General features: G+C 38.5%; 2 protein-coding genes and 8 non-coding genes across 15 annotated transcripts; 2 read left to right on the forward strand and 8 right to left on the reverse strand.

Annotated features, from left to right (window-relative positions):
• Positions 1 to 420: 420 nt before the first annotated feature.
• Positions 421 to 492, reverse strand: TRNAA-UGC (transfer RNA alanine (anticodon UGC)). Its single transcript has one exon. It is a non-coding gene; the product is annotated as a tRNA-Ala (tRNA).
• A 724-nt stretch (positions 493 to 1,216) lies between these two features.
• Positions 1,217 to 1,288, forward strand: TRNAA-CGC (transfer RNA alanine (anticodon CGC)). Its single transcript has one exon. It is a non-coding gene; the product is annotated as a tRNA-Ala (tRNA).
• A 297-nt stretch (positions 1,289 to 1,585) lies between these two features.
• TRNAL-UAA (transfer RNA leucine (anticodon UAA)) lies at positions 1,586 to 1,669 on the reverse strand. Its single transcript has one exon. It is a non-coding gene; the product is annotated as a tRNA-Leu (tRNA).
• A 1,055-nt stretch (positions 1,670 to 2,724) lies between these two features.
• Positions 2,725 to 2,796, reverse strand: TRNAE-UUC (transfer RNA glutamic acid (anticodon UUC)). Its single transcript has one exon. It is a non-coding gene; the product is annotated as a tRNA-Glu (tRNA).
• Positions 2,797 to 8,216: 5,420 nt separating this feature from the next.
• On the reverse strand, positions 8,217 to 16,749 carry LOC111251689 (thiamine pyrophosphokinase 1). 3 transcript variants are annotated; one of them, XR_015328693.1, is made up of 3 exons: positions 16,203 to 16,672; positions 10,432 to 10,718; positions 8,217 to 10,264 (listed from the first exon to the last, which is right to left on the reverse strand). XR_015328693.1 is itself a non-coding variant. In XM_022808521.2 (2 exons), the coding sequence occupies exons 1-2, from the start codon at positions 16,225 to 16,227 to the stop codon at positions 15,147 to 15,149; spliced, it is 777 nt and encodes a 258-aa protein (XP_022664256.1). In that variant the 5' UTR covers positions 16,228 to 16,372; the 3' UTR covers positions 13,748 to 15,146. The 3 variants fall into 3 exon arrangements, 1 of the variants encoding a protein (XP_022664256.1); XR_002673933.2 differs by having other exon boundaries at positions 8,217 to 10,718; positions 16,203 to 16,749; XM_022808521.2 differs by lacking the exons at positions 8,217 to 10,264; positions 10,432 to 10,718 and adding an exon at positions 13,748 to 15,898 and having other exon boundaries at positions 16,203 to 16,372.
• On the reverse strand, positions 9,373 to 9,444 carry TRNAA-UGC (transfer RNA alanine (anticodon UGC)). Its single transcript has one exon. It is a non-coding gene; the product is annotated as a tRNA-Ala (tRNA).
• Positions 10,174 to 10,245, forward strand: TRNAA-CGC (transfer RNA alanine (anticodon CGC)). The gene has a single exon. It is a non-coding gene; the product is annotated as a tRNA-Ala (tRNA).
• TRNAL-UAA (transfer RNA leucine (anticodon UAA)) lies at positions 10,527 to 10,610 on the reverse strand. The gene has a single exon. It is a non-coding gene; the product is annotated as a tRNA-Leu (tRNA).
• On the reverse strand, positions 11,669 to 11,740 carry TRNAE-UUC (transfer RNA glutamic acid (anticodon UUC)). The gene has a single exon. It is a non-coding gene; the product is annotated as a tRNA-Glu (tRNA).
• Positions 16,750 to 18,112: 1,363 nt separating the features above from the next.
• On the reverse strand, positions 18,113 to 23,137 carry LOC111251325 (oxysterol-binding protein-related protein 9-like). 4 transcript variants are annotated; one of them, XM_022807797.2, is made up of 9 exons: positions 23,010 to 23,137; positions 22,442 to 22,556; positions 21,896 to 22,033; positions 21,608 to 21,767; positions 20,695 to 20,969; positions 20,076 to 20,298; positions 19,429 to 19,673; positions 18,807 to 18,879; positions 18,113 to 18,448 (listed from the first exon to the last, which is right to left on the reverse strand). In XM_022807797.2, the coding sequence occupies exons 1-8, from the start codon at positions 23,086 to 23,088 to the stop codon at positions 18,822 to 18,824; spliced, it is 1,293 nt and encodes a 430-aa protein (XP_022663532.2). In that variant the 5' UTR covers positions 23,089 to 23,137; the 3' UTR covers positions 18,113 to 18,448; positions 18,807 to 18,821. The 4 variants fall into 4 exon arrangements, with proteins under 4 accessions (XP_022663532.2, XP_086846465.1, XP_022663531.2 ...); XM_086990339.1 differs by lacking the exon at positions 18,113 to 18,448 and having other exon boundaries at positions 18,723 to 18,879; positions 19,429 to 19,583; XM_022807796.2 differs by lacking the exon at positions 18,113 to 18,448 and having other exon boundaries at positions 18,723 to 18,879.
• Between the last annotated feature and the right edge of the window lie 1,348 nt (positions 23,138 to 24,485).

The raw sequence follows: 24,485 nt of genomic DNA on the forward strand, positions 1-24,485 counted from the left end.
CACGGAGGTACCTCGAGGTAGCAGTCTTCATGGCATAATGATGTTTTGGCGACTCATCGCATCCAGGATGCATTAATGAGTATCTATTCTAGAGGCCATTGAAAACGACAAATTTACGCTGTTACGCATTTATAGAAGGACAAAAATAAATTCGCATGTCTTTAGTAAGCTCACATGGATATATATCACATGCGCTAGGAGAATCGCCACTTAATCAGGGATTACTAAATTGCCGCAACTTTAGCCTTCATGCTAAGTCGAAAACTGTGTAAAGTGCTTATATTTCCAAGAGGTATATCTAATATCTTATCATTTGATGCGAATCTGAGATTTGAGGCATTTGTTCAGGTGATTTGTTCCAGTACACAGGGTAAAAATACAGCTTTAAATACAGCTTTCGAAGAGAAACGATAAAACAAGTGGAGATGCCGGGGATCGAACCCGGGGCCTTTCACATGCAAAGCGAACGCTCTACCACTGAGCTACATCCCCACGTTGACCCACACCGAGAAAAACGTTATCAGTGTGGGGCAATTTTTTGGAAAACATTTTCCTCTTATTTTTAGGCATAAGATAATGTGCTGCTAACAGGTCGTCTGTGTTATGGAAAGTTTAGTTCGTATTTAAGCGATGCTGCGACAAGTAAGCTATGAAACGTGTGAAAACTTTAAATCTGAATAAAATAGTTTCAGAACAAATGAACCTCAAATAGCTGGTTCCACTTCTCCAGATAAAAAGTAAAAAATAAACTAAATTAAGAAACCAAAAATTCTGTAATATTAAGCTAGATATTCGAATCGTAACTGCCTTTACAGTGGTCTTGGATTATTGAACCGTTTAATGTAGCGTTTTGTGCAGGCTAATGCTAACAGGCACCGCATTTACTCGCCGGCTGTTTCGTAGCTAACTACAACAGTTAGTAATATAGAGTACTCGCTATCTAACTTCAAACAATTACCAATCTATCTTATTTATCTTCAATATCATACCTACAACCTATATTATAGATATAAATTATATCTATAACCATGGTCCACCCTTTTCTATGCATATCACAAAATTCGCGTTTAATTTTGATGTGCAGCTAGAGGAGTATTCCTTTGTCGATGCGTCTTTGTTCAGAACTAGATAATGTAATCAAGTATTCAATATTATATTATTTTTACAGACGTTTCTGGCCCATGACTTGAGTTCGGAGACGCACGAACCACTCGTAGGGGATGTAGCTCAGTGGTAGAGCGTTCGCTTCGCATGTGAAAGGCCCCGGGTTCAATCCCCGGCATCTCCACTTTAGTTGCAGTTATTTCTAGATGGAATCATAGTTTACATATATGGTTTGGGTATTTTACAGTAGGTTTGTAATTGGAAATCCAAACGTACGTAATAAAAAAAAACTCAACGGGTGATTCTTCGCGTTGTACAAATTCAGACATGTACCCCCATGTAACTGACAGCACTTTTTGTACTTCGCACTTACAAACAACTTCACTTATTATTTTTTCTATATATATTTATTTTACCTACGTCGTGGCGAATTTTACAAGAAATTAAAACACTTCATAAGACTCTTTTACAAAAATTTCTGTGTCAGAAGTGGGGTTCGAACCCACGCCCTCTTTCGAGGAGCAGAGCTTAAATCTGCCGCCTTAGACCACTCGGCCATTCTAACTGGGTACCTCAATCGCTCTCAAGCCTTTACTAGTACACTCGGCCATACCGTCGTCTGAGTCATTTCAATTCATTATGTGACCCGGGAAAAGCACGTATACCTGCAAGTAAAATCAAAATTTAATTTCATATAACTTGTCGTAGAACAAATACCCGTCAAATATCAAGTATGTGCAAGTAGCAACACATTAATTTATGCTACGCACCGTTTGAACAAAGTAATTGTGCATGGCGGAAAAAAGATAGCACTTAGGCATAGTTTGAAATTCATTTAATATAATAAAATTAGCTGAACATAACTGAGTCATTGTACAAAAAGAAAAAAACATGATTTCCTTGCAAATACCATTAAAAATTTGAATTGAATATTGATATGTTAACGTCGACGTTATACCCTTGACGACGGATTACTTTTACAACACTGTTCAGTATTTTAGAAGACCTATGGCGATTACACAATTCAAAGCAATAAAACGGAGCACCGTTCTGTATTAATAGATACGCAATCAAGCAAAATATATATCAGAACTTAATTTTGAACAAATACATTAATATCTAATGGAACGTGAGCCTTATCGCTTGACTGCGGGAAATATGTACTTCACAAATCAGCGTGTTAGACCATGTCCAACAATACGCGATGAGCATTATCTTTCGGCAGACGTAATCAAATAGATAAGCCGGCCCATAACTTTTATAAATATAGGATTAGGTACTCTGGCGTGTAAGACAACACGACTCGAAAAACACCAAAGGATTGCCTTCACTATTAATATCACCGGTAAAAATGGTTATCGGCAGTCACTATTACATAGAATAAACTACAAAATTCATTTCAAAATACTGTGGTTACATGCACAGCGTTAGCAAACATTTCTCTAATGATTACATGTAGGACTAATTATTAGATTTTCTTTTTTTAAATACCGTGGTATATAAGTGTATTCCAGTTATGCGATGATAATGGCCACGATCTGTGGTAAAACTGTGCATGTATATTACAAATAAAGATAACGCTCAAAGCACTATATTGAAATGTAAAAGATTTCAAAATTTTTCCGACGCCGGGAATTGAACCCGGGCCGCCTGGGTGAAAACCAGGAATCCTAGCCACTAGACCACGCCGGAGACGGCATATCAATGCTTAGATAGAATATTCAAGTTACTTTATAGTCCTTCTTTGTACGAAGATCAAATTGTACAGAATTTTTGCTTGGTAGACGTTATTGCCGTAACCGATGTGATTAATATATAAGCCATCGTTATAAGACTAGTCCGCAGAAGTATATACTTAACTACTCTTGTCTAAGATAGGTAGCAAATAATGTCTAATGCAACAGCGAATTCCCTTCACAATTGACTATCAGAATTTAAAAGTTGGATTAAAATGCTACGTCTACATAGAAATTGTGGATTCATTTGAGAATAGAAATCAAGAGTTATTAGTTTTTGTGAAAAATTCACGTTTGCCGGTAACTATAATTATTGATTGAAAGCATTGTATTAAATACTGATGTATAACTTCAAGTTAATAGATCCCAATAGGGGAAATCTGTATGATTCTTGAATTAATAATCGGGTTACCTGATATAAGTGAATACATTAAGATTATTTTTATGGTTTTGCTAACGTTCGATTATCGCGGGACCATTAATAAAGATTTTTAGCGTCCCGTAAAAATATCGCGTGAACATTGTTCATCTTAAACATATAATGATTATTAAGTTTGAATTAGCCATCTTGAATAAGGTGTGGATATTAAGAAAAAAATTATTAAAAATATGTAAAATTCTACGTAATCCAGTTTTATTAGCCATCATCTAACAATATGATCCAATCTAATATTGACTTGTCGAAGCGTATCGCCAGTTTTTCTAGGAAGATGGCTTTCAAGTTATGTATCTCGAGTAAAATAGGTGGCGTCAGGTCGGCATCGTGTGGCATTTGAAAGCTTTGTTGAAACACCTTTTTCATATTTAAAATACAGCGCCATAAATATGGGTGAAATTTCTGAAAATAAATTACTATGTTTTACAATTTTATTACGATGTAGACATAAATGCTGCCCAGACACACTAAAAAGAAATTTTCTGTTTATTGTTGAAATGCGTTCTTAGAAGAAATAGTTCAAAGATGATTTTGTCACTTTCATTCTGGAAAATTGTTGAAATCTGGAATTGAAAATCCTTGTAGTGGTTCAAAAACGTTAATGATATGACCATAAAATTGAGCAATGCTGACACATGAATTGCCATAACATCACCGAGCGTACCATCACTACCAAATGGTTTTAAATCACTTAAACAAAGCTGACGACAAAAAGAAGCTCGATATTTGGGCGCTACATGAACTGATGTAGAATAATCTACTCGTTTGTATTTCTACTCGCGAGGTTTTATGTATACACAAAAAAACAGCCACTTCTAAAGTGTTTCATCACGAACTGCGAGAAACAGATCACGTACAAATAAAAACAATGTACTCTACGATCTGTAGCAAAGCTCAGACTGGCAACTAAGAAGGTAACTCTAGGTGCTTTTTTGGGTTTAGAAAGGCTTTATGAGTTGGTTCAGCGTGGCGAAACGGCTAATTCGTACCTCTGCTGTCAACGTTAACAGAATTACAACAAGCCATTAAAAAAAACTGAATGGGTGAACTTAACTGAATTGAAAGATGGCGTTGCCTGCCACCATGATAACGCCGGACTACACACATGTTTAGCTATCCGGAAAATATTGACAACACTTGTATATAAAATGAATGCGTACCCTGTATGACACGAACCTTGTTTCATCAGACTACAACCTGTCTCGCTTTCTGCGTAACTTCCTTATTGGTGTTAATTCAGTTTCAATAGAGGGATGCAACAATCACTTAATCATCTTGTTCACTCACAAGCCATAGGAAGGAAAGTTCTACAGAAAGAGGTTTATTGCATAAACAGAAAAATGGCACAAGGGCATCGCTCAACATGGCTTATATTTAGTTTAGTAATATTATTTTAAAGTAAAAAGAAATATTTGCTTCAATTTCGGCTTAAACACACAGTAGTTTTTCAACAACCCAAGATTACACTATCGTACTTAACTCATAGAACAAACAGAATCATAAAACGCGATATTTTATTGGCAATCATGGCATGGTGTGATACTGGACATCCTAATGAGCATTCGAAACGATGAAAAGGTGTATAGCACAGACGATATCCTGGATGTCAAAGGTTCGTAATATTCTTTCAGGTTTTGTTTCCTCTTTTGTCCGCAGTGTCTCGTGGTAATGGTGCTACGGTTTTTCTCCGTTGGAAGTCATAGCCTTCATAATAATGTTCGTCAACCTATGCATCCTTTGCTATTTTCTATACACGTATGATGACAATAAGGCTTTCATTTTCTTGTTGAATTAAAGAAAAATAAAAACTGATTGGTGTGCAAGAGACATTCATAAGCAACGGGTGGCTGAGCGCTTCCAAAAGTCGTATTCAGCGTTATTACGAAGTTTTCAGGTCTGTACCGATTTACAGACAAAATTGAACGTCGAGGTCAACGCAACGTCACACTTGACCGTATGTCTTCATAGATGTGGCTTTGGAATGATTTGAATATTTAAGGTACCTCCTGTAGTACAACTGCATAATAGAGCTTGCGACTTCATAAGATCAATTATAATAGATATCAGTGATAACTTGCATCTAAGGCTTAAGTACCGGATGGTGTTGTCATTAAACAAAGGAAAAGCTTTAGCATCTATAGATTTTGAGATGGAGTTCAATTTAAAGCACTTTGCTATTTGTGTGCACTTACGTTTGTTTATAGTACATAAACGTTGATTTTCGCAATTATGTGGAATGATTTTGGCTCAAAATCAATCTTACTTTTACAGGAAATAAAGTTTTAATTTTATGAAGTATTACTTAATAATTCAGAGCAACTAGCACTGCTCCGTACCATATCAAAGCATAATTACCTAATGATTCATCGTTGCAATAGAAAAGAGCTATAAGCTAAGTCATTTTGGTGAGCCGTCAGTAGAGAAGACCAGATCAACTCTATAATAACCCATAGGAAAAACCTCAGCTTGTAGTAATCAGCTCGTATGGATCTATAACTTCCCGACGCTATCTATTGGTTAGCTAAGCCTCCATATACATAAGACGAAGCAAGAAAAGATTCTGGCAGAAACTGATTGAGACGGTCGACCGAGACGTTTTTGGACTTTCGTACCAAATAATTATGAGCAAAATAGAGGAAAAATCGTCACCGCTCACTTCTGACGTAGCGGCGAACGCGGTAAAGTGTCTTTTCCCAACGCAGCCCTGGAAAGATGACACAGCGCCCGAGGTTGACGAAGACGACATCTCTGAAGTGACAGTTGAAGAAGTGGGAGAAGCAACGGAAGAACTAGCGACAGGCAAAGCATCTGGATCGGACGGCGTGTCGTCAGAGATGGTCTGGATGCTAATCAAAGGACGGCCGAAGATCCTTCAAAAGTTAGCGAATGATATCCTGCGACAAAGGATTTTCCGAACGTATGGAAGGAAGTAAATTTAGTGCTGATCCCAAAGTCTGAAAATAAAACAGAGTCGACGGCTTTTCGACCGATCTGCCTTCTGAACATGGCTGCAAAGGCCATGGAGAGCCTCATAGTCGCTCGGTTGACCAAAGAAACGAAAGAAAAAGGAGCACTGTCAGGAGCACAATACGGCTTCCGGAAACAGCGTTCAACACTCGCAGCTGTAGACAGGGTCCTCAAGACAACGAGAGCGGAGATGAAGGGGACGCTGAAGACTAGAAACTTTGTACTTCCTATTTTGCCGAATGTTAGAAATGTCTTTGATAGCATGAATTGGAGAACATTGATGGTCATACTGGAGGAGAAGGTGATCTCCACGTATCTATGCAGAGTCGTCAGCTCGTATTTAAAAAACGGAAGACTGGAGGCAGACGGGACGAAATACAGGGTCACAGCTGAGGTACCACAGGGAGCGGTTTTTGGACCAACACTGTGGAACTTAGCCTACGATGGCGTGTTACAAATTGCGGATTTACTGAGAGGGGCAGAAACTACTGCACACGCAGATGATCTGGCTCTTATTATCAAGGCCCGGGCAAAAGGCGACCTGGAAAATAAAGTAAATGGGTCTCTAGAGTTGGTAAATCGGTGGATGGAAGAACACTACTTAAGGTTAGCCGCTGAGAAGACAAAACCAGCATTTAACTGGCAAAAAGAAGATCAGAAGGGTCAATCTCTTTTTGGGATATACTCAAATCAGTTCCAGAAAAAAGCAAGATACCCCGGCGTAATGCTGGACATCGCGATGTCTGCAAAGGAACACATTAAATATGTAGCCGCAAAGGCGGGAAAAACAGCCCTCAACATGTTCCGCATTCTGCTTAGAGTAGGGGGAGCCTCTGAGGGCCATCGGAGATTCCTCACTTCTGTAAAAGAGGCTAGAGCACTCTCCGCAGCCTTAATGTGGGCAGATACGACTGCGACGCACTGCTGACCGCTCAAAGGATAGCAGCAATACGCGTAGCAAGAGCGTACAGAACCGTTTCAACCGAAGTTTTTTTAGTGCTGACCAGAATGGGGTCTGCTCGCCAGCGAAAAAGCGGAACGCCGTCTGAAAAACGTAAATAACGACGATGACATGGCCGCACGGCCACGATGGACAAGTGGCAGCGATCGCGGGAAACTCCCAAAGCCAATAGTAGAGGAGAGGTTCTGGGCGTCTTATTCCAGATGTCAAGGAATGGAAGCACAGCACCTATGGAGAGCTTACGTATCATTCCTGCCAGGTCCTGTCGGGCCACGGACAGTTTCAGACTTACATGGCCAAGATCGGCAAAGCGTAAGCGGACACCTGCGTATTCTGCGTATCGAGCATGGAAGACGGGTCAGAGATAAGCAGGCACACAGAGAGGTATTAATGACGGGTAGCGTAAAGGGAATGGTGCAAATGACGAAGGACAAGGAAAACTTTGATGACATTGTGAAAAAAAGGAACAGCTCGAAAGAATGCGCCGCAGGAAAATAACGGAAGGACAAGCTCGAGACGAGCAAGGATCCGATGTCCTACTATCGGCTCTTATGGAAAAGCAGGGCAGAAGACCCCGTTCGGGAGTTAGTATACCCGGGGAGGAGAGAAGCCCGAATGGAGGATGGATCGGAACGTGACAAAGAAGGATAGTAGCCCAACGCCCGTTCCTGCAAGTTATGGTAATATTAAACTATATCCCGAATTAAAGCTCAAGTCTTTGAGGAGTCCAGGATTTAATGGGTGAGAGTACCACAGTATCAGATGAACAACACAGTTGTGAAGTCTGGTCTGCATAATGCATTTGCACTTAACCTCCAATAAAAAAAGCTAAGCACTTCAAACTCGACCTCATTAAGTAGATCGTGCTCGAACCATTCAAAGTGTTTTTGATTTTAAAAAAATATTGCATTGAGCGATAACTTTTAAAATTTTAAGAAATTTAGCAATTTGAGCATAAATATTATTTGTAGATAAAAATTTTTAATTTTGATAAAATAAGTAGGAACAAATATATTTTATCGAAAAATTATATTGTTATTAATTTTTTATAAATTCTTTATAAATACATTGAAAATAGTTTTTCTTATTATCTTATGTGTAACATATCTATGAGAAACCAGGTTATATGCATATAGGTATTGTCAGTGTTAATAGGCTAGATAAGCGTCATTGTCCATGGTACATCATCTGTCACTTCTATTTCCGCTTCATCGTTTGTAATACTCTTTAAGGTGCTCACATGTCTTCAGAACGCCAATCCCGCGGAGTTGAGATTCCACTTTAAGCCTTTAGATGTGGCTGTCACCGGACTTCCAGCTGCAATGATGCCGCAGTAGCCACCTCGTACACTTTGTCGGGCCATTATTCGATGCGACCCCTTTCGAAGAACCCAGTGAACTTTGGCGCTAGTGTGAATAACAACATCGGCGTGGGTGATGTCCACACTCTAGTAAAGCGTATTAATATTGGCCATGATCTGATCAAGGCGCCCGCCCATTGCACAAAAAGCCAAAATGATTTCAAGGCCTGGGTGTCGTCTGTATTTGGAGACATTTCTCGAAATCTGTATGTTCCTGATCAGCAGTTCTTACAACCGCTTGAAACATTCTCTCATTCCATCGACCACCTTTAAAAAGCTAAATGATTTTGATGCAATATTCTTCAACTTATTGACGCATCCTGGCTATGATGAGATGCCAAAACATCATTATATCATAAAGGCTGTTATCTAGAGGTACCTCCGTGAATGGCTGATTCGTGCAGTCATCACAGAGGGCGCTGCAGTCTAATTTAAAGACGTCACCAACGCGAGCATCAATGAGTGTCTGTTCTATAGCCCATTGAAAATGACAAATTTACCATGTTACGCATTTATAGAAGGGCAAAAATAAACTACCATTTATTACTTGGATTGAGCTTAATGGATATATATTACATGCGCAAGTAGAATCGCCACTCAATCAGGGTTTTTTAAATGAATTGTTGCAAATTTAGCCTCCATGCTAAGTCGAACACTGCGTAAAGTACATATATTTTCAAGAGATGTGTGTGATATTTTGCCATTTGGTGCGAATATTAAATGTGAGGCATTTCTGTAGGTGATATATTTCAGTATAGACGATAAGATGTAACCTTTACTTAATTTCGAAAAGAAACGACAAAACAAGTGGAGATGCCGGGGATCGAACCCGGGGCCTTTCACATGCAAAGCGAACGCTCTACCACTGAGCTACATCCCCGTGGATTATCGGTACTCAAACAGACGTTATCAGCATTCGGCAATTTTTTGGAAAACATTTTCCGCTTATTTTTGAGTGGTCGAGACAATAATATGCCAATGTGCTGCTAACGGGTCATCTGTGTTATGGAAAGTTTAGATCGTATTTAAGCGATACTGCGACAAATAAGCTTTGAAACATGTGAAAACTTTAACTCCGAATAAAATAGCAATAAAATAACAAATGAATTTCAAACAGCTGGTTCCTCTTTCCCAAATAAAAAGTACTAAATTAATAAATCAAGAATCCTGTAATATTAGGCTAGATATTAGAATCGTGACTGCCTTCACAATCACCTTGGATTATTGAACCACTTAGTGTAGCAGTCTATACAGGCTAATCCTAATGGGCACCGCATTTACTCGCCGGCTGTTTCGCAGCTAACTACAACAGTTAATAATATAGAGTACTCGCTATCTAACTTTAAACAACTACCAATCTATCTTATTTATCTTCAGTATCATACCTACAACCCGTACTATAGATATAAATTATATCTATAACCACGGTCCACCCTTTTCTATGCACATCACAAAATTCGGGTTTAATTTTGATGTGTAACTAGAGGAGTATTCCTTTGCTAATGTGTCTTTGTTCAGAATTAGATAATGTAATTAAGTATTCAATATACTATTTTTGCAGATGCTTCTGGTCCATGACTTGAGTTCGGAGGTGGCCGAAGCGATCGTAGGGGATGTAGCTCAGTGGTAGAGCGTTCGCTTCGCATGTGAAAGGCCCCGGGTTCAATCCCCGGCATCTCCAATTTTAGTTTCAATTATTCCTAAACGGAGAATCATAGTTTATATTTATTTGGCTTGGGTATTTCATACTAGATTACTAACTGGAATCTACAAACGCAAGTAATAAAAATTTCAATAGAAATTCTTCACGTTATCCACAGTAGTCTCCATCTAATATTGACAGCACATTTTTGTAGTTTTCACTTACAAACAACTCCACAGTTTAAGGATTTTGCCAGTGTCGGGATGTATCCAACAAATTAAAATAATGATCTTATAACACTATTTTATAAAAATAGTCTGTGTCAGAAGTGGGGTTCGAACCCACGCCCTCTTTCGAGGAGCAGAGCTTAAATCTGCCGCCTTAGACCACTCGGCCATTCTGACTTGGTGCCTCGATCGCTCTCAAGCCTTTACTAGTATACCCGGCCATACCGTCGCCTGAGTCACTTCAATTCATGATATAACTCGGGAAAGGCACGTTCTGTAGTATACCTGAAAGTAAAATCAAAATATAGTTTTAGGTAACTTGTCGTGGAGTAAATACCCACAAAAAATCAGGTATGTGAAAGTAGCAACACGTTAATTTATGCTGCGCACCGTTTTGTGTATGGTGCAAAGAAGATGTCATTTAGGCATGGTTTGAAATTCATTTAATATAATAAAATTAGCTGAAAATAACTAAGTCATTGCACAGAAAGGATGACTTAGGGCTAAACCACGATTTCCTTGCAAATACGACTAAAAAGGATTGAATTAAATACCGGGATATTAACGCGAATGTTATATTCACGACGATGCCTAACTTTTACAACACTGTTAAGTATTTTAGAAGACCTATGGCAATTACACAATTCGAAGCAACAAAACGGAGCACAGTTCTGTGTTAATGGATACGCAATCAAGCAAAATATATATTAGAATTTAATTTTGAACATATACGTTAGGATCTAATGGAACATGAACCTTATCGCTTGACTGCTGGAAATATGTACTCCACAAATCAGCGTGATAGACCATGTCCAACAATACGCGATGAGCATTATCTTTCGGCAGGCGTGATCAAATAGATAAGCCGGCCCATAACTTTTATAAATATAGGATTAGGTACTCTGACGTGTACACGACTCGAAAAACACCAAAGGATTACCTTCACTATTAATATCACCGGCAAAAATGGTTATCGGCAGTCACTATTACATAGAATAAACTACAAAATTCATTTCAAAATACTGTGGTTACATGCACAGCGTTAGCAAACATTTCCCTAATGATTACATGTAGTACTGGTTATTAGATTTTCTTTTTTTAAGTAGTGTTGTATGTAAGTGTATTCCAGTTATGCGATGATAATAGTTACGGTCTGTGGTAAAACTGTCCATGTATATTATAAATCAAGATAACGCTCAAAGCACTATATTGAAATGTAAAGTATTTTAAAATTATTCCGACGCCGGGAATTGAACCCGGGCCGCCTGGGTGAAAACCAGGAATCCTAGCCACTAGACCACGCCGGAGACGACATATCAATTCTTAGATAGGGTATTCAAGTTACTTTATAGTCCTTCTTTGTACGAAGATCAAGTTGTACAGAATTTTTGCTTGGTAGACGCTATTGCCGTAACCGATGTGATTAATATATAAGCCATCATTATAAGGCTAGTCCGCAGAAGTATATACTTAACTACTATTATCTAAGATAGGTATCAAATAATTTCTAATGCAACAGCAAATTCCCTTCACAATCCACTGTAGAATTTAGAAGTTGGATTAAAACGCTACATCTATATAGAAATTGTGGATTAATTTACAATAGAAATCCAGAGTCATTGATTTTTTTGAAAAAGTCACGTTTGCCGGTAACTATAATTATATATTGAAAGCATTGTTATAAATATTGACGTATAACTTTAAGTTAATAGATCCCAGTAGGGGAAATCTGTACGATTCTTGAATTAGTAGTCGGGTTACCTGATATTGGGTGAATACATCAAGATTACTTTTATGTTCATGCTAGCGTTCGATTATCGCGGGACCTTTAATAAAGATTTTTAGCGCCCCGTAAAAATATCGTGTGAACATTGCTCATCTCAAACATATAATGATTATTAAGTTTGAATTAGCCATCCTGAATAAGGTGTGGACATTAAGAAGAAATTATTAAAAATATGTAAAATTCTACGTAATCCAGTTTTATTAGCCATCATTTAACAATATGATCTAATCTAATATTGACTTGTCGAAATGTATTGCGAGTTTTTCTAGCAAGATGGCTTTCAAGTTATGTATCTCGAGTAAGATAAGTCGTGTCATGTCGGCATCGTGTGGCATTTGAAAGCTTTGTTGAAACGCCTTTTTCAGATTTATAATACAGCGCCATAAATATGGGTGAAATTTCTGGAAATAAATTACTATGTTTTACAATTTTATTACGATGTAGACATAAATGCTGCCCAGACAGACTAACAAAAATTTTCTGTTTATCGTTGAAATGCGTTCTTAGGTGAAATAGTTCAAAGATGATTTTGTCACTTTCATTCTGGAAAATTGTTGAAATCTGGAATTGAAAATCTTCGTAGTGGTTCGAAAACGTTAATGATATGACCATTAAAACTGATGATTGATTGATAAAATGTGAAATAAAAATAAAAAATAAAAACACATGAATTGCCATAACATCACCAAGCGTACCATCACTACCAAATGGTTTTAAACCACTCAAACAAAGCTGACGACAAAAAGAAGCTTGATGTTTGGGCGCTACATGAACTGATGTAGAATAATTTACTTGTTTGTATTTCTACTCGCGAAGTTTCACGTATACACAAAAAAACAGCCACTTCTGAAATGTTTCATCACGAACTGCGAGAAACAGATCACGCACAAATAGAATCAATGTACTCTACGATCTGTAGCAAAGCTCAGACTGGCAACTAAGAAGGTAACGCTAGGTGCTTTTTTGGGTTTAGAAAGGCTTTATGAGTTGGTTCAGCGTGGCGAAACGGCTAATTCGTACCTCTGCTGTCAACGTCAACAGAATTACAACAAGCCATTAAAAAAAACTGAATGGGTGAACTTAACTGAATTGAAAGATGGCGTTGCCTGCCACCATGATAACGCCGGACTACACACATGTTTAGCTATCCGGAAAATATTGACAACACTTGTATATAAAATGAATGCGTACCCTGTATGACACGAACCTTGTTTCATCAGACTACAACCTGTCTCGCTTTCTGCGTAACTTCCTTATTGGTGTTAATTCAGTTTCAATAGAGGGATGCAACAATCACTTAATCATCTTGTTCACTCACAAGCCATAGGAAGGAAAGTTCTACAGAAAGAGGTTTATTGCATAAACAGAAAAATGGCACAAGGGCATCGCTCAACATGGCTTATATTTAGTTTAGTAATATTATTTTAAAGTAAAAAAAAATATTTGCTTCAATTTCGGCTTAAACACACAGTAGTTTTTCAACAACCCAAGATTACACCATCGTACTTAACTCATAGAACAAACGGAATCATAAAATGCGATATTTTATTGGCAATCATGGCATGGCATGGTATGGTACTGGGCATCCTAATGAGCATTCGAAACGATGAAAAGGTGTATAGCACAGACGATATCCTGGATGTCAAAGGTTCGTAATATTCTTTCAGGTTTTGTTTCCTCTTTTGTCTGCAGTGTCTCGTGGTAATGGTGCTACGGTTTTTCTCCGTTGGCAGTCATAGCCTTCATAATAATGTTCGTCAACCTATGCATCCCTTGCTATTTTCTATACACGTATGATGACAATAAGGCTTTCATTTTCTTGTTGAATTAAAGAAAAATAAAAACTGATTGGTGTGCAAGAGACATTCATAAGCAACGGGTGACTGAGCGCTTCCAAAAGTCGTATTCAGCGTTATTACGAAGTTTTCAGGTCTGTACCGATTTATAGACAAAATTGAACGTCGAGGTCAACGCAACGTCACACTTGACCGTATGTCTTCATAGATGTGGCTTTGGAATGATTTGAATATTTAAGGTACCTCCTGTAGTACAACTGCACAATAGAGCTTGCGACTTCATAAGATCAATTATGATAGATATCATTGATAACTTGCGTCTCAGGCGTAAGTACCGGATGGTGTTGTCATTAAACAAAAGAAAAGCTTTAGCATCTATAGATTTGGAGATGGAGCTCAATTTAAAGCACTTTGTTATTTGTGTGCACTTATGTTTGTTTATAGTACATAAACGTTGATTTTCACAATTATGTGGAATGATTTTGGCTCAAAATCAATCTTACTTTTATAGGAAATAAAGTTTTAATTTTATGAAGTATTACTTAATAACCCAGAGCAAGTGATGCTGAAACCGAAAAAATTATAGCCTCAGCTAACCTGACTATGATTGGTTAATATACACTATCCGAAACATGATTCTCAAAGCTACGTAAAATTTCCAACGGTTTTCGAAAATTAGTGCAAAGTAGCGAAGTTCGGTGATCATTAAAGATGTACCTCTTATGTTTATACCTACGATACGCCAGCGGGTTGTTTTTCTCGACTAGCCCTGTTCCGTACCTATCAAAATATTATTACCTAATGATTCATCGGCACAATAGAAAAGAGCCATAAACTAAGTCATTCTGGTCAGCCGTCAGTAGAGGAGACCGGATTAGCAACGTAATAACTCATAAGAAAGAAAAACCTCAGAAGAAAAAGTAATCAGCTCGTATGGATCTTTAACTTCCCGACGCTATCTATTGGTTAGCTAAGCACTCCATACTGGACCCTATTTAATTGAATGTGCTCGAACCACTTAGAAAAAAACATTGCATTGAGCGATTTTCATTGACTACATTAAAAATAGTTTTTTTTTTTTTTTTTTTTGTAACGTATTTATGAGAGGTACGGTCAGTGTTAATAAATAGGCTAGCTAAGCGTCATTGTCCATAATACATCATCTGTCACTTCTATTTCCACTTCATCGCTCGTAATACTATTTGAGGTGCTCACAAGTCTTCGGAACGCCAACTCCGTTGAGTTGAGATTCCACTTTAAGCCTTTAGATGTGGCTCTCACCGGGCTGCCAACTGCAATAATGCCACAGTAGCCACCTCGTACACCTTGTGGGGTCATTATTCGATGCGTTCCTTTTCGAAGAACCCAGCAAACTTCGGTGCCAGTGTGAATAACAACATCGGCGTGGGTAAAGTCCACACTCTGGTAAAGCGTATTAATATTGGCCATCATCTGATCAAGGCGCCCGCCCATTGCACAAAAGGCCAAAATGATTTCAAGGCCTGGGTGCCGTCTATATAATACCTGGAGACACTTCGTGAAATCTGTATGTTCCTGATCAGCAGTTCTTATAATTTCGACACCGCGGTTTTCATACTCCTGAAGGACATCGTTCGTTACTGAGTCGAGATCGCCAGTTATAAGATCGGGTGTAAGCTGTGGCAATTCTTTGAGTAAACAATTACTACCGCCATCAACGGCAACTCGCGCGCGGGCCGATCTCCACAGCCTTGAAATAATCTCGCTCTGTCGGACATTCAGAGGTTGGTTAAGTATCACCACTGCACAGTTTTGTCCGTCCAGCCATTGCTGATAGTTCCATTGTCTTACAGCAGTCATCGCGGGCGCTTGAAACGCTCGATTCGAGCCGATTTTGAGAAAACCTGCTATGAAACAGAATAACGTCAGCCGCCATACAACAGCAAATCGATGTTCAACGGATACTCTAACGGTAAACGCGGTGCAGCGCGATGGCCGATAAGCCATCGTTCGAGTGGTCAAATCGTCTGCTCCCTATCGTTTCACGTCACGATAACAGCACCGGAAGATCTCCAGACGTCAATCATAGTTATGTTTAGTGTATTCATTGTTGACAATGAAAAGCCAGGTAATTTTCATGACACGTGAATTATCAAGAGTTTGTAATTTCGTGTGTTTTTGAGCTTTCCTATCCAACCGTTTTCTTACCGAAACGATGTAAAAACGCTGACATATTCCTATGATGGCAATTGGTAACTGATTCTGATGGCAGGTCGATTCATTTTCGTCGCGTAATCAACAGTCCGACCACATCATTTTATTGTGGTTTCGTTCGCCGCCATGGCTATTATTTGATCACGTCTAGGTCAGCTGCAGGTGGTAGCTAACGGGGCGAAAGAGGGCTAGCCGAAAGGACGTCGCTAGGAGGAGGGTTCTATGCAGTGAGAGTAATAGCCACAGCTGTCGATATTGGTTAGCGAAGATCTTACAGGAAGAATCCGTAGCAAAGCGCCGGGTAAACACACGATATTTGATCCAGTTAACATACAAACAAATAGCGGAAGAAAGGGTAAACGAGAAAAAGTTTAGATCTAGTTGGCAATTGTATCATATTGTGGCACCTGTAACTTTGCTACATAACCAACTAGGCGGCGAAGCAAGAGATGATGTGGACATAATTGAAAAGATAGCTTTGGTGTAGATGTTGTGGTGCATATCATTGCTTATCACATACATCTTTTCTTTAGAAACCACGGCTTACTGCCTGCAAGAGATAGAGCGTTTGCAAGCTTTTTCAAGCTTGCAAACGCTCTATCGCATTCGATGTAAGGGCGATGATAGGAGCAGCAAAGAATGGCCGTTGTCGCCTGTGAAAAGCGTCATCTATACACTGCCTCACTACAAAGAAGAATACATTGATCAATGTAGTTAGCTTATGCTAAACGCTGACTCTATGACTGCTTTATTTGAAAATTATATTTAGACATATAGCAGTTTGTTTTGCGAGCTGGTTACACATTGAACCCTTTAAAACTATCAGCATTGTAACTAACGCCTTGCTTATTTCGAGGCCTCAACCTTATTGTTGACACCGGCTACGTGCACAGCTATAAATCCCCATTTATTTTTAACACAACCCAGCTTGCTTTTTTTTTTTTTTATTTTAAAGACAAACCAGCCTTCATGTACTCCATTATCCAGACACTTCCATGACTGCTACGTGATGATGCATGGCAGTTCTACGATGCACAACTACCTTTCACTTACCTATTTTTTTCGCAACTTATTAAGCTTTTCTTTAAGACTGCCGTGAACAGCGGCTAGGTAGACAACCTTAGATGATAGAGCATGTTGAAAGGTTAAGGTGGCATTTGCGCACCAAAAGTGAGACTGAAGAGTATCTATCTAAATCTTGGGTATGTGAGCTAATTAATAAGCAAGCTAGAAAATAACTAATACATAATAAATGTATTAAAAATAATAATAAACCAACTAAAAATATAACTATATAAATAGATAAATAAAAATCAAAGTTATTCTGAGGTGGTTTAAGCCATTGTCAGGGGTATTTAGGTAAAGGTATGATTAAGTGTAGTAAGATCGACTATACAATTATGCTATGCTACAAGTAACGCAAATACTGCTCTGTTACCGCGGATAAGGAGTCATGCTCTAGAGAAGCCTTGTCCACCTTCAAAACGCGCGAAGCTGAGCTCTTCAAAGGTCTTTTATTTATATCTTAAGATATTTTACTACTCTTGTTAACATGATTCTGACTCGTATTTACCTGACGTTTGCATTTAACGATTTTTATCGACAAGTTTTCAGATCTCCCGAACAGCGTAATAATTATGATCTAATAATAATAATATAATACCAAGATAAAATAACACGCGAGGCTTGCTTCTAACACAGGCCTTACATTAATACGGACTCGAAAGGAGCCGGGCGCCGGTGTAGCAGTCAGGTCTGCACCAACTGAGCAATTTCGTCAATTTTACATGTATTTCAGTATTAATAATTGCACTAACATTTAAAAGATAAGAACTAATTATAAACAATAATATAGGAACAATCTGACAGGAACCATCAATTTATTTACTTTGATATTTTTAGAGGTAAAGGTGAAATCAATACATATACTACATAAATTATCGCCGAGCTTCGTTCCGCCTTCATCGACACAAGTCTGGATAGGTATGGAGTGTACATTAAAGGACAAATATTTGCTGCTATTTCATGGTATAGCCTGGTTATATACGCTTAATATGTAGAAATGTGCCGATAGATCTGTCAAAGTGTTGGTCAACGAAAAACAGGCTTCGGCACGCTGAAATTGCCTTATTTTCAAAAGTTAGGGACGATGCTAATAGGTCACAGGGGATCTGGCCTGATGTTCCGGCGGCGTATGTCAGCCTCTTCAATTAGTTTTGATATTGAAAACTCCGATGCGACTGAAATTAGCGTAGGATGAACGATATAATTGGTAGCAATAAACATGCTTAAATAAGAAGGTAGACCATTGCAAATTGCAATTTTTGATTACCTATGGAGCACTACTAAAGGACTGATAGGAGTTAGCTTTGAAATATCAACAAGTTGATATTTCAAAGCTACGTCTTTCTCATGATATTAAGACCGAACAATCGAATTACTATATAAAATATCATAGTATAGGCGAAAACATAAATAATTACGATTACGTTGTAATAAGACAAATGTCCGGAGCTTCCATGCAAATTGCATGTTATTTATTAAAACATGCTTATAGAAAATTCCAGGTCGCATCATCGTGAAGTGCCATTTGTTTACCTATCAAGCAGAACTTCATCGGGGCTTATATCGATTTTTGTACACCCAGCCACCACTCTCAGACACAAATTCCCTGGAAGAAGGTAATCACATGTTTTATACAATTCAATCTAAAAAACCTTGGTACAGTTGATATTGTCTAGGTGCAAGTAAGTTGGCTTTTGTTTAACTTTAAACTCGGCAACGAGAAGGAATGGCAGCGAAGGTTGGGTGTATAGAGGTCATTTAATAATAGTAGGTTTTTTACGTGAAACGTTTCAAGCTGCAGTAAGCCAACAACGAATCGCCATTTTACAATCTACATTGTATTCGTCGAACATCTCGCTATTAATTTGGTTTTTGCGCATTTGATCTTGGCTTTGAATTTAAGCTTCCCCTACGTTTTGTAGCAGCGCGAAGTTACTAAGCCATAGAAGAGTAAGAAAATGGAAAAACGACCAAGTGTGTTTATTTGAGAACAAAATTCAGTATACCAAGAAAACAACGGGCAAATTAAATACTTCATACGCCAAGGAGTTCTAGTTACAAACAATGAAGAAGCCGACTAAATACCTGAACTTTATCGGATTAGTCGATATGAAGTCAACACGACAATACTTCAGAGGGCACTGAGCAAACTTACCGAGGTTTCCACGTTACACTCAATCGTTCACGGTTATACCTCTCTTGACGTTGTGCTTCTTCGACTTTGTTTTTATACATCGTGGCCAACTCAAGATTCTCGTAAAACAAGTGATACGTTACATTAGCCCAGATCCTGCGCGATTCAAATGGCTCCTGTTGTTCGACCGAACGTACATGCATTCTGTTGTGCGTTGCGGTCGCAACATTAAAAAGCACCTTATTATCGCCGTATCCGGACTTTGTCTTATGTCAGCAGTAGTAGTTAACATGTTATCAGAAAAACATTCGAACGAAGATCCCGTTTAGTAAGATGTGTATTTACATATTCGCGCGTATCGCGTTGCTTATGCCTGTCTTATTATATATATATATATATATATATATATATATAGAGGGTATACATATTTAACGGACGTTTTATACATATGCCTTGGATTATGTTTGAAGGAAAAATAGGGTTACAACAACCTCTATAGTGTAGAGCATAACGATGTGTACACCTATTTATATTTATTTTTATAAAACAAAAAAGCTGGATAAATCGTAAATTATTATGCTGATATGCGTAATAAATGTTAACGAATTGAACAGCTTAATAAAGGTTTAAGCCAATTAAAAAGCAATTACTAAGAATGAAGAACGTACCTTTCTATCCTTGACTATTTGTGAAATAAAAACAACATCGGTCCAGTTTCCTGTTAACTTAGCAATTGTGTCACCCTTATTTTTGATATATCCCTTTATGGTGTTGGCGTCACCGCCAAATACACCCTTGGTGATAAACTTAATTTCGCAGCTCATTTCAGTATGTCGACATGCAATATTTATACTGTCCCCAAATTCCATCCAGGGTGTCGAGAAGATTGACCTGATAAACAAGTTGTATTATGTGTAAGAGCAAGTTGAACGATTAACTATTTCTTTTTTCTTCCTTTTATCTTTCTTATTTGTCAAGTTTTAACTTTTAATGGAGCCTAATTAAGCTCATTGAAAGTAACGCATCTAAAGCTCTGCTTCTCTTAACAGATACATTAGGATAAGTTAAATCTGGTATAAGCGTACGTTTAACAAGCACAGCGGTCATTAAACTAGTCTAAATAATAAAGACACTGAGGTTGGATCTCTTAGGCGCTGTAACTGACCATATATCGCTCTAATGAAGTGACAACAACGAAAAAATACTGTAGCAGACTAAAGGACGATCATATCCTATCCTGTACAGTTGGGCCTGTAGGCAAAAAAGGTTCTAAGGAGATGAGATCACCTTATATAGACAGTCGGGAAGGTACACTCGTATTCTTCGTTGTGCGAGTGCAGTATGATTCTTCCTTTGCCTACCAGTTGGACTGTGACGTGTGTCCCTCGAAACTGGGTCTTCGTATGGATATGGGCTGTACAAGTGATGTTCATCGCTGGACACTCCGCATAAAAGGCGCTTATGGGCGGTTGATGCGAGACCTGCTCCGCTATGAACCTCAGATCGGAGCGGATTGTCTCGCGTGAAGGCATGCGGCCGTCCGCCGTAGATGAGGACGTTGGCTGGATGAATCATGAAAGGAATGGCTCGTCATTCATGATTCAGTTTATCCTTTAATCTTCTTGACGAAGGATACCCTGCCGAACAGTTGTGTGCAAAGGTTACTGCACGAGCTAACGACAAACAACAAACCAGATTACAGGTTCTGGGTTGAATTGCTACTAGCAAGCTGGCTAAACGTTCAAGTACGCTGAGCGCGACAGCTAGAAAGATGGTGCAAAAACTACTTTTGATTCTACTAACTTATAGTTTGCAGATCGTATCATTAGAAATTATCAATGATTTGCACCTTGTGAAAATATTTTTTCCTGAGCTAATAATTCCCGATGCCCCTGATCCTAGCATTCTTAGGGCTATCTGGTATGGGCCATAATCTCGAATAATGCAAATTTACTAATTACTAGCAGTAGTTGATGTCACTGCTTAGTAGTTGACTACTACTCACGTGTTTACATGCGCGTTCTTTGAAAATAAAGACATTGCGTTACCGGTTTCTTGAACAAAGATGACTGTCCGAAACTTTGCTATACCTATCATCGAAATGGCTGGCCAGGGCTAGGTTTAACTTTCTGCCAGGTGCAAACAGTGATAATTAATGAATCTAAAATGAAAACAAACCTGAGCTACGTACTGTACTTACGTCGTTATCGCTGATTTCGTAGTAGCACTTGAACACCTCCCCAAGTACAGGGTTGTAGGGTTTCTTTGGGCGTTTCGGCTTGAGACTGACGTGATATGCCGACATGTACCATCGAACTAAGGCCACCATCCTGTCGCACGGAGTCCCATAGCTGGCAATACTGAAAGCATACAGTATACGTGGCATTTTGGCCTGCTTTTTTGAATCGGACCCTACAGTAGCATAGCGTCCTAAATAACACAAATAATGAACTCAAATTGTACTACTACTATTAAGATGTCTAGTTACTTAATAAATAGGTCCGCGTGTGTGAAGAAACTGGCGTAGAACTCGAGAAGGGATCGTCGTTCGAGAATGTGCGTAGGCAACGTCACCTTAGTTAAGTCCATGCCGATGGTCACTTGTGAAAGCAAATGCATCAACACACTGAAAACACGATTAGAGTCAATGTCAGTACTTTTGCAACGAAGTAATAACTACAGTGATCACGCTCAGGTGCCGGATGGAGTTCAGAAAGCGTGCTTAAGTTTGGTGGCAAGGAGAACTTCTCCTATCAGAGTTATGTGACACAACTTTGCTTGGCTAATATCTGTGAATATAGGTTTACGCCTGCTTATACAAACTATCTTGATGAGATTCGTTGCCGCTAAAAAAATTATACATAAGGTCTAGTCTAGCCTACCTTATTAGGTTTAAGTAAGACCAAATTGTTTAAATCGTTTTTTCTACTATTATTAAAATTTTCGATAAATCGGAAACTTGCTGCCACACCGAAGACAAGGTTTACATGCAAAATAAAAAAACTCAATAGTAGATATTCATAGACAGAATTACCTTCGTGTTTCGCGAATGTCGTCATCTTTAGTAGCATCATTGTACATAACATCGAGGTCAGTGGGCTTAAATTCGCGCGGTGCCTCGGGTGGAGGCTGAAAACGTGTTGGGGTCGCTTCAATATGTGGACAGTTGTGGACAACATGGGAAATGGCAAAATTTCTGTTAGTTCATGAACTTCAGTTACCTCCCAACAGTGTTTACTTGATATACCTGCTCGTCACGTAGCTAAGAGCCGCATCGCAGCCCTTGCAGCGTGCAAGTTTATCAATTCATCTTGCTGGACTAAGTTGGCTCCATTTTAATCATTGCAATTCTACATATCGTATTTTTACAGTTGAAAAGATAGCTTCCTCCTTAATTCGGTATATCGAAAAGCCCATTGTCCAACCCAATATTCTGAAGGCGTCTCAACGATAATAAGATAGAACGACCCTACTAGGGTTTTATCAAATAAGAAATAAAACGTAATGTTCATAAAAGTACGCACATACATACATACATACATTCATTCATATGTATATATACACGATATGTAGATTTGTGCTTAGACACGCTCAGTGCAAACCTTTTTTTATACTTCGCACCTTGGCAGAATCCACAGACATCTTCCATTTATTCCGCAGCCAGTTGAACAGCTTCGTCATTTTGAACAACTGACGACCTAATCGCTCGCCGACTATCGCTAATGGGCACCTCAAGATCAGATTTTATTATTATCACCATCAGTCACAACCAAAGTCAACGATACGGACTACACAAGCTGCGTAAATAAAGGAAGCTATTGTGCTTTTCCTATTACCCTCAGTTACAGATGCTTAGGCTCACTCTTCGAGACAGCACGTCCGTAAAGCCTGGTTGATTTTTCCCTTAGTAATCCATTAGTCCATATCCCATCCTCATCGTATAAAATTCTAGGTAAAAAAAAAATGTCTGCAATTGCTTAATTTCGTTTTAAAGTTAAAGATAACATTGCCGACATAGATCATACGGTCTGGCAACGACTAATATTCTGTACATATATACCTAGAAATGTATACGACATACGGGTATGTATATATTTTCGGTTAATCCGAAGTTTTCTAACCTGCGGCGGGCTCTCAGCCTCCATTTCCTATATACTGAATCATGCCGAATCTAATCCCTGAGGTACCGCCACGGGTATCATAAAGGCCGAGTATGGCACAATTGAGCCTACTCCACGAAACAGGCAAAAAAAACCATTGCGGAATGCAAGCCTCGATGTGAACTACTATGAATACGAAGTACTAATCATCAAGCCTAGTGAACATCATGAAGCAATCACAGCATGAAGTAAAACGGATTTGAGATGACACGTTATAGCTGGATATTTTCGAGGGATTTTGTTGCATGGTCAAACGAGCCGAAAAATTAGACATCAGACTTCTGTTTGTCAACAAACGAAAACGTATACTCAGTATCGTTTTATCATGTTATTGTTTCAATTTTAGAATCCACAATGTTATAGGTGTATCAACGTTTAGAATTATTATTTTAGAAAGAAGAAAAACACCTTGCTAAAGAGAAACGTATGCTGTTCGGTCCACGATTCCGACTCTGACCATAACCTATATTTGATAGACTCATACGTTCAGTACGCGTAACATGTACTTGCAATTATTATTGAACGTATCATAGACAGTGGCATTGGCAAAGTCCGGTATGACTTTGATCCGGCTGAGGCGAAAAAAACCCCGGTGTGTCATTGACCATGGTATTTGCCATTTATGAGACGACTAGCCCAATTCCGTAACGCGTGCAGTGGACGTTTCAACCAAAACATTACCTGTTATGGATAAATATGAAATAAGTATGACAACTTTTCACATATGGTCGTACGTAGTTAAAAAATCAAATCACAATAGTAAAAATGATAATAACTATGCACGTAAATGGTTATGAAGATAAAAAAAAAAAAAAAAAAAAAAAAAAAACGTTTTGTGTAACAAATGAGATCTGTGCGTTTCGTATATGAAACAGAAGTATCATTTTGACATCAGCATTGAAGCAAATGTCGTTTTCT

Source organism: Varroa destructor, unplaced genomic scaffold (assembly GCF_002443255.2).
Source record: "Varroa destructor unplaced genomic scaffold, Vdes_3.0 BEIS01000005.1, whole genome shotgun sequence".
NCBI lineage: Eukaryota > Metazoa > Arthropoda > Arachnida > Mesostigmata > Varroidae > Varroa > Varroa destructor.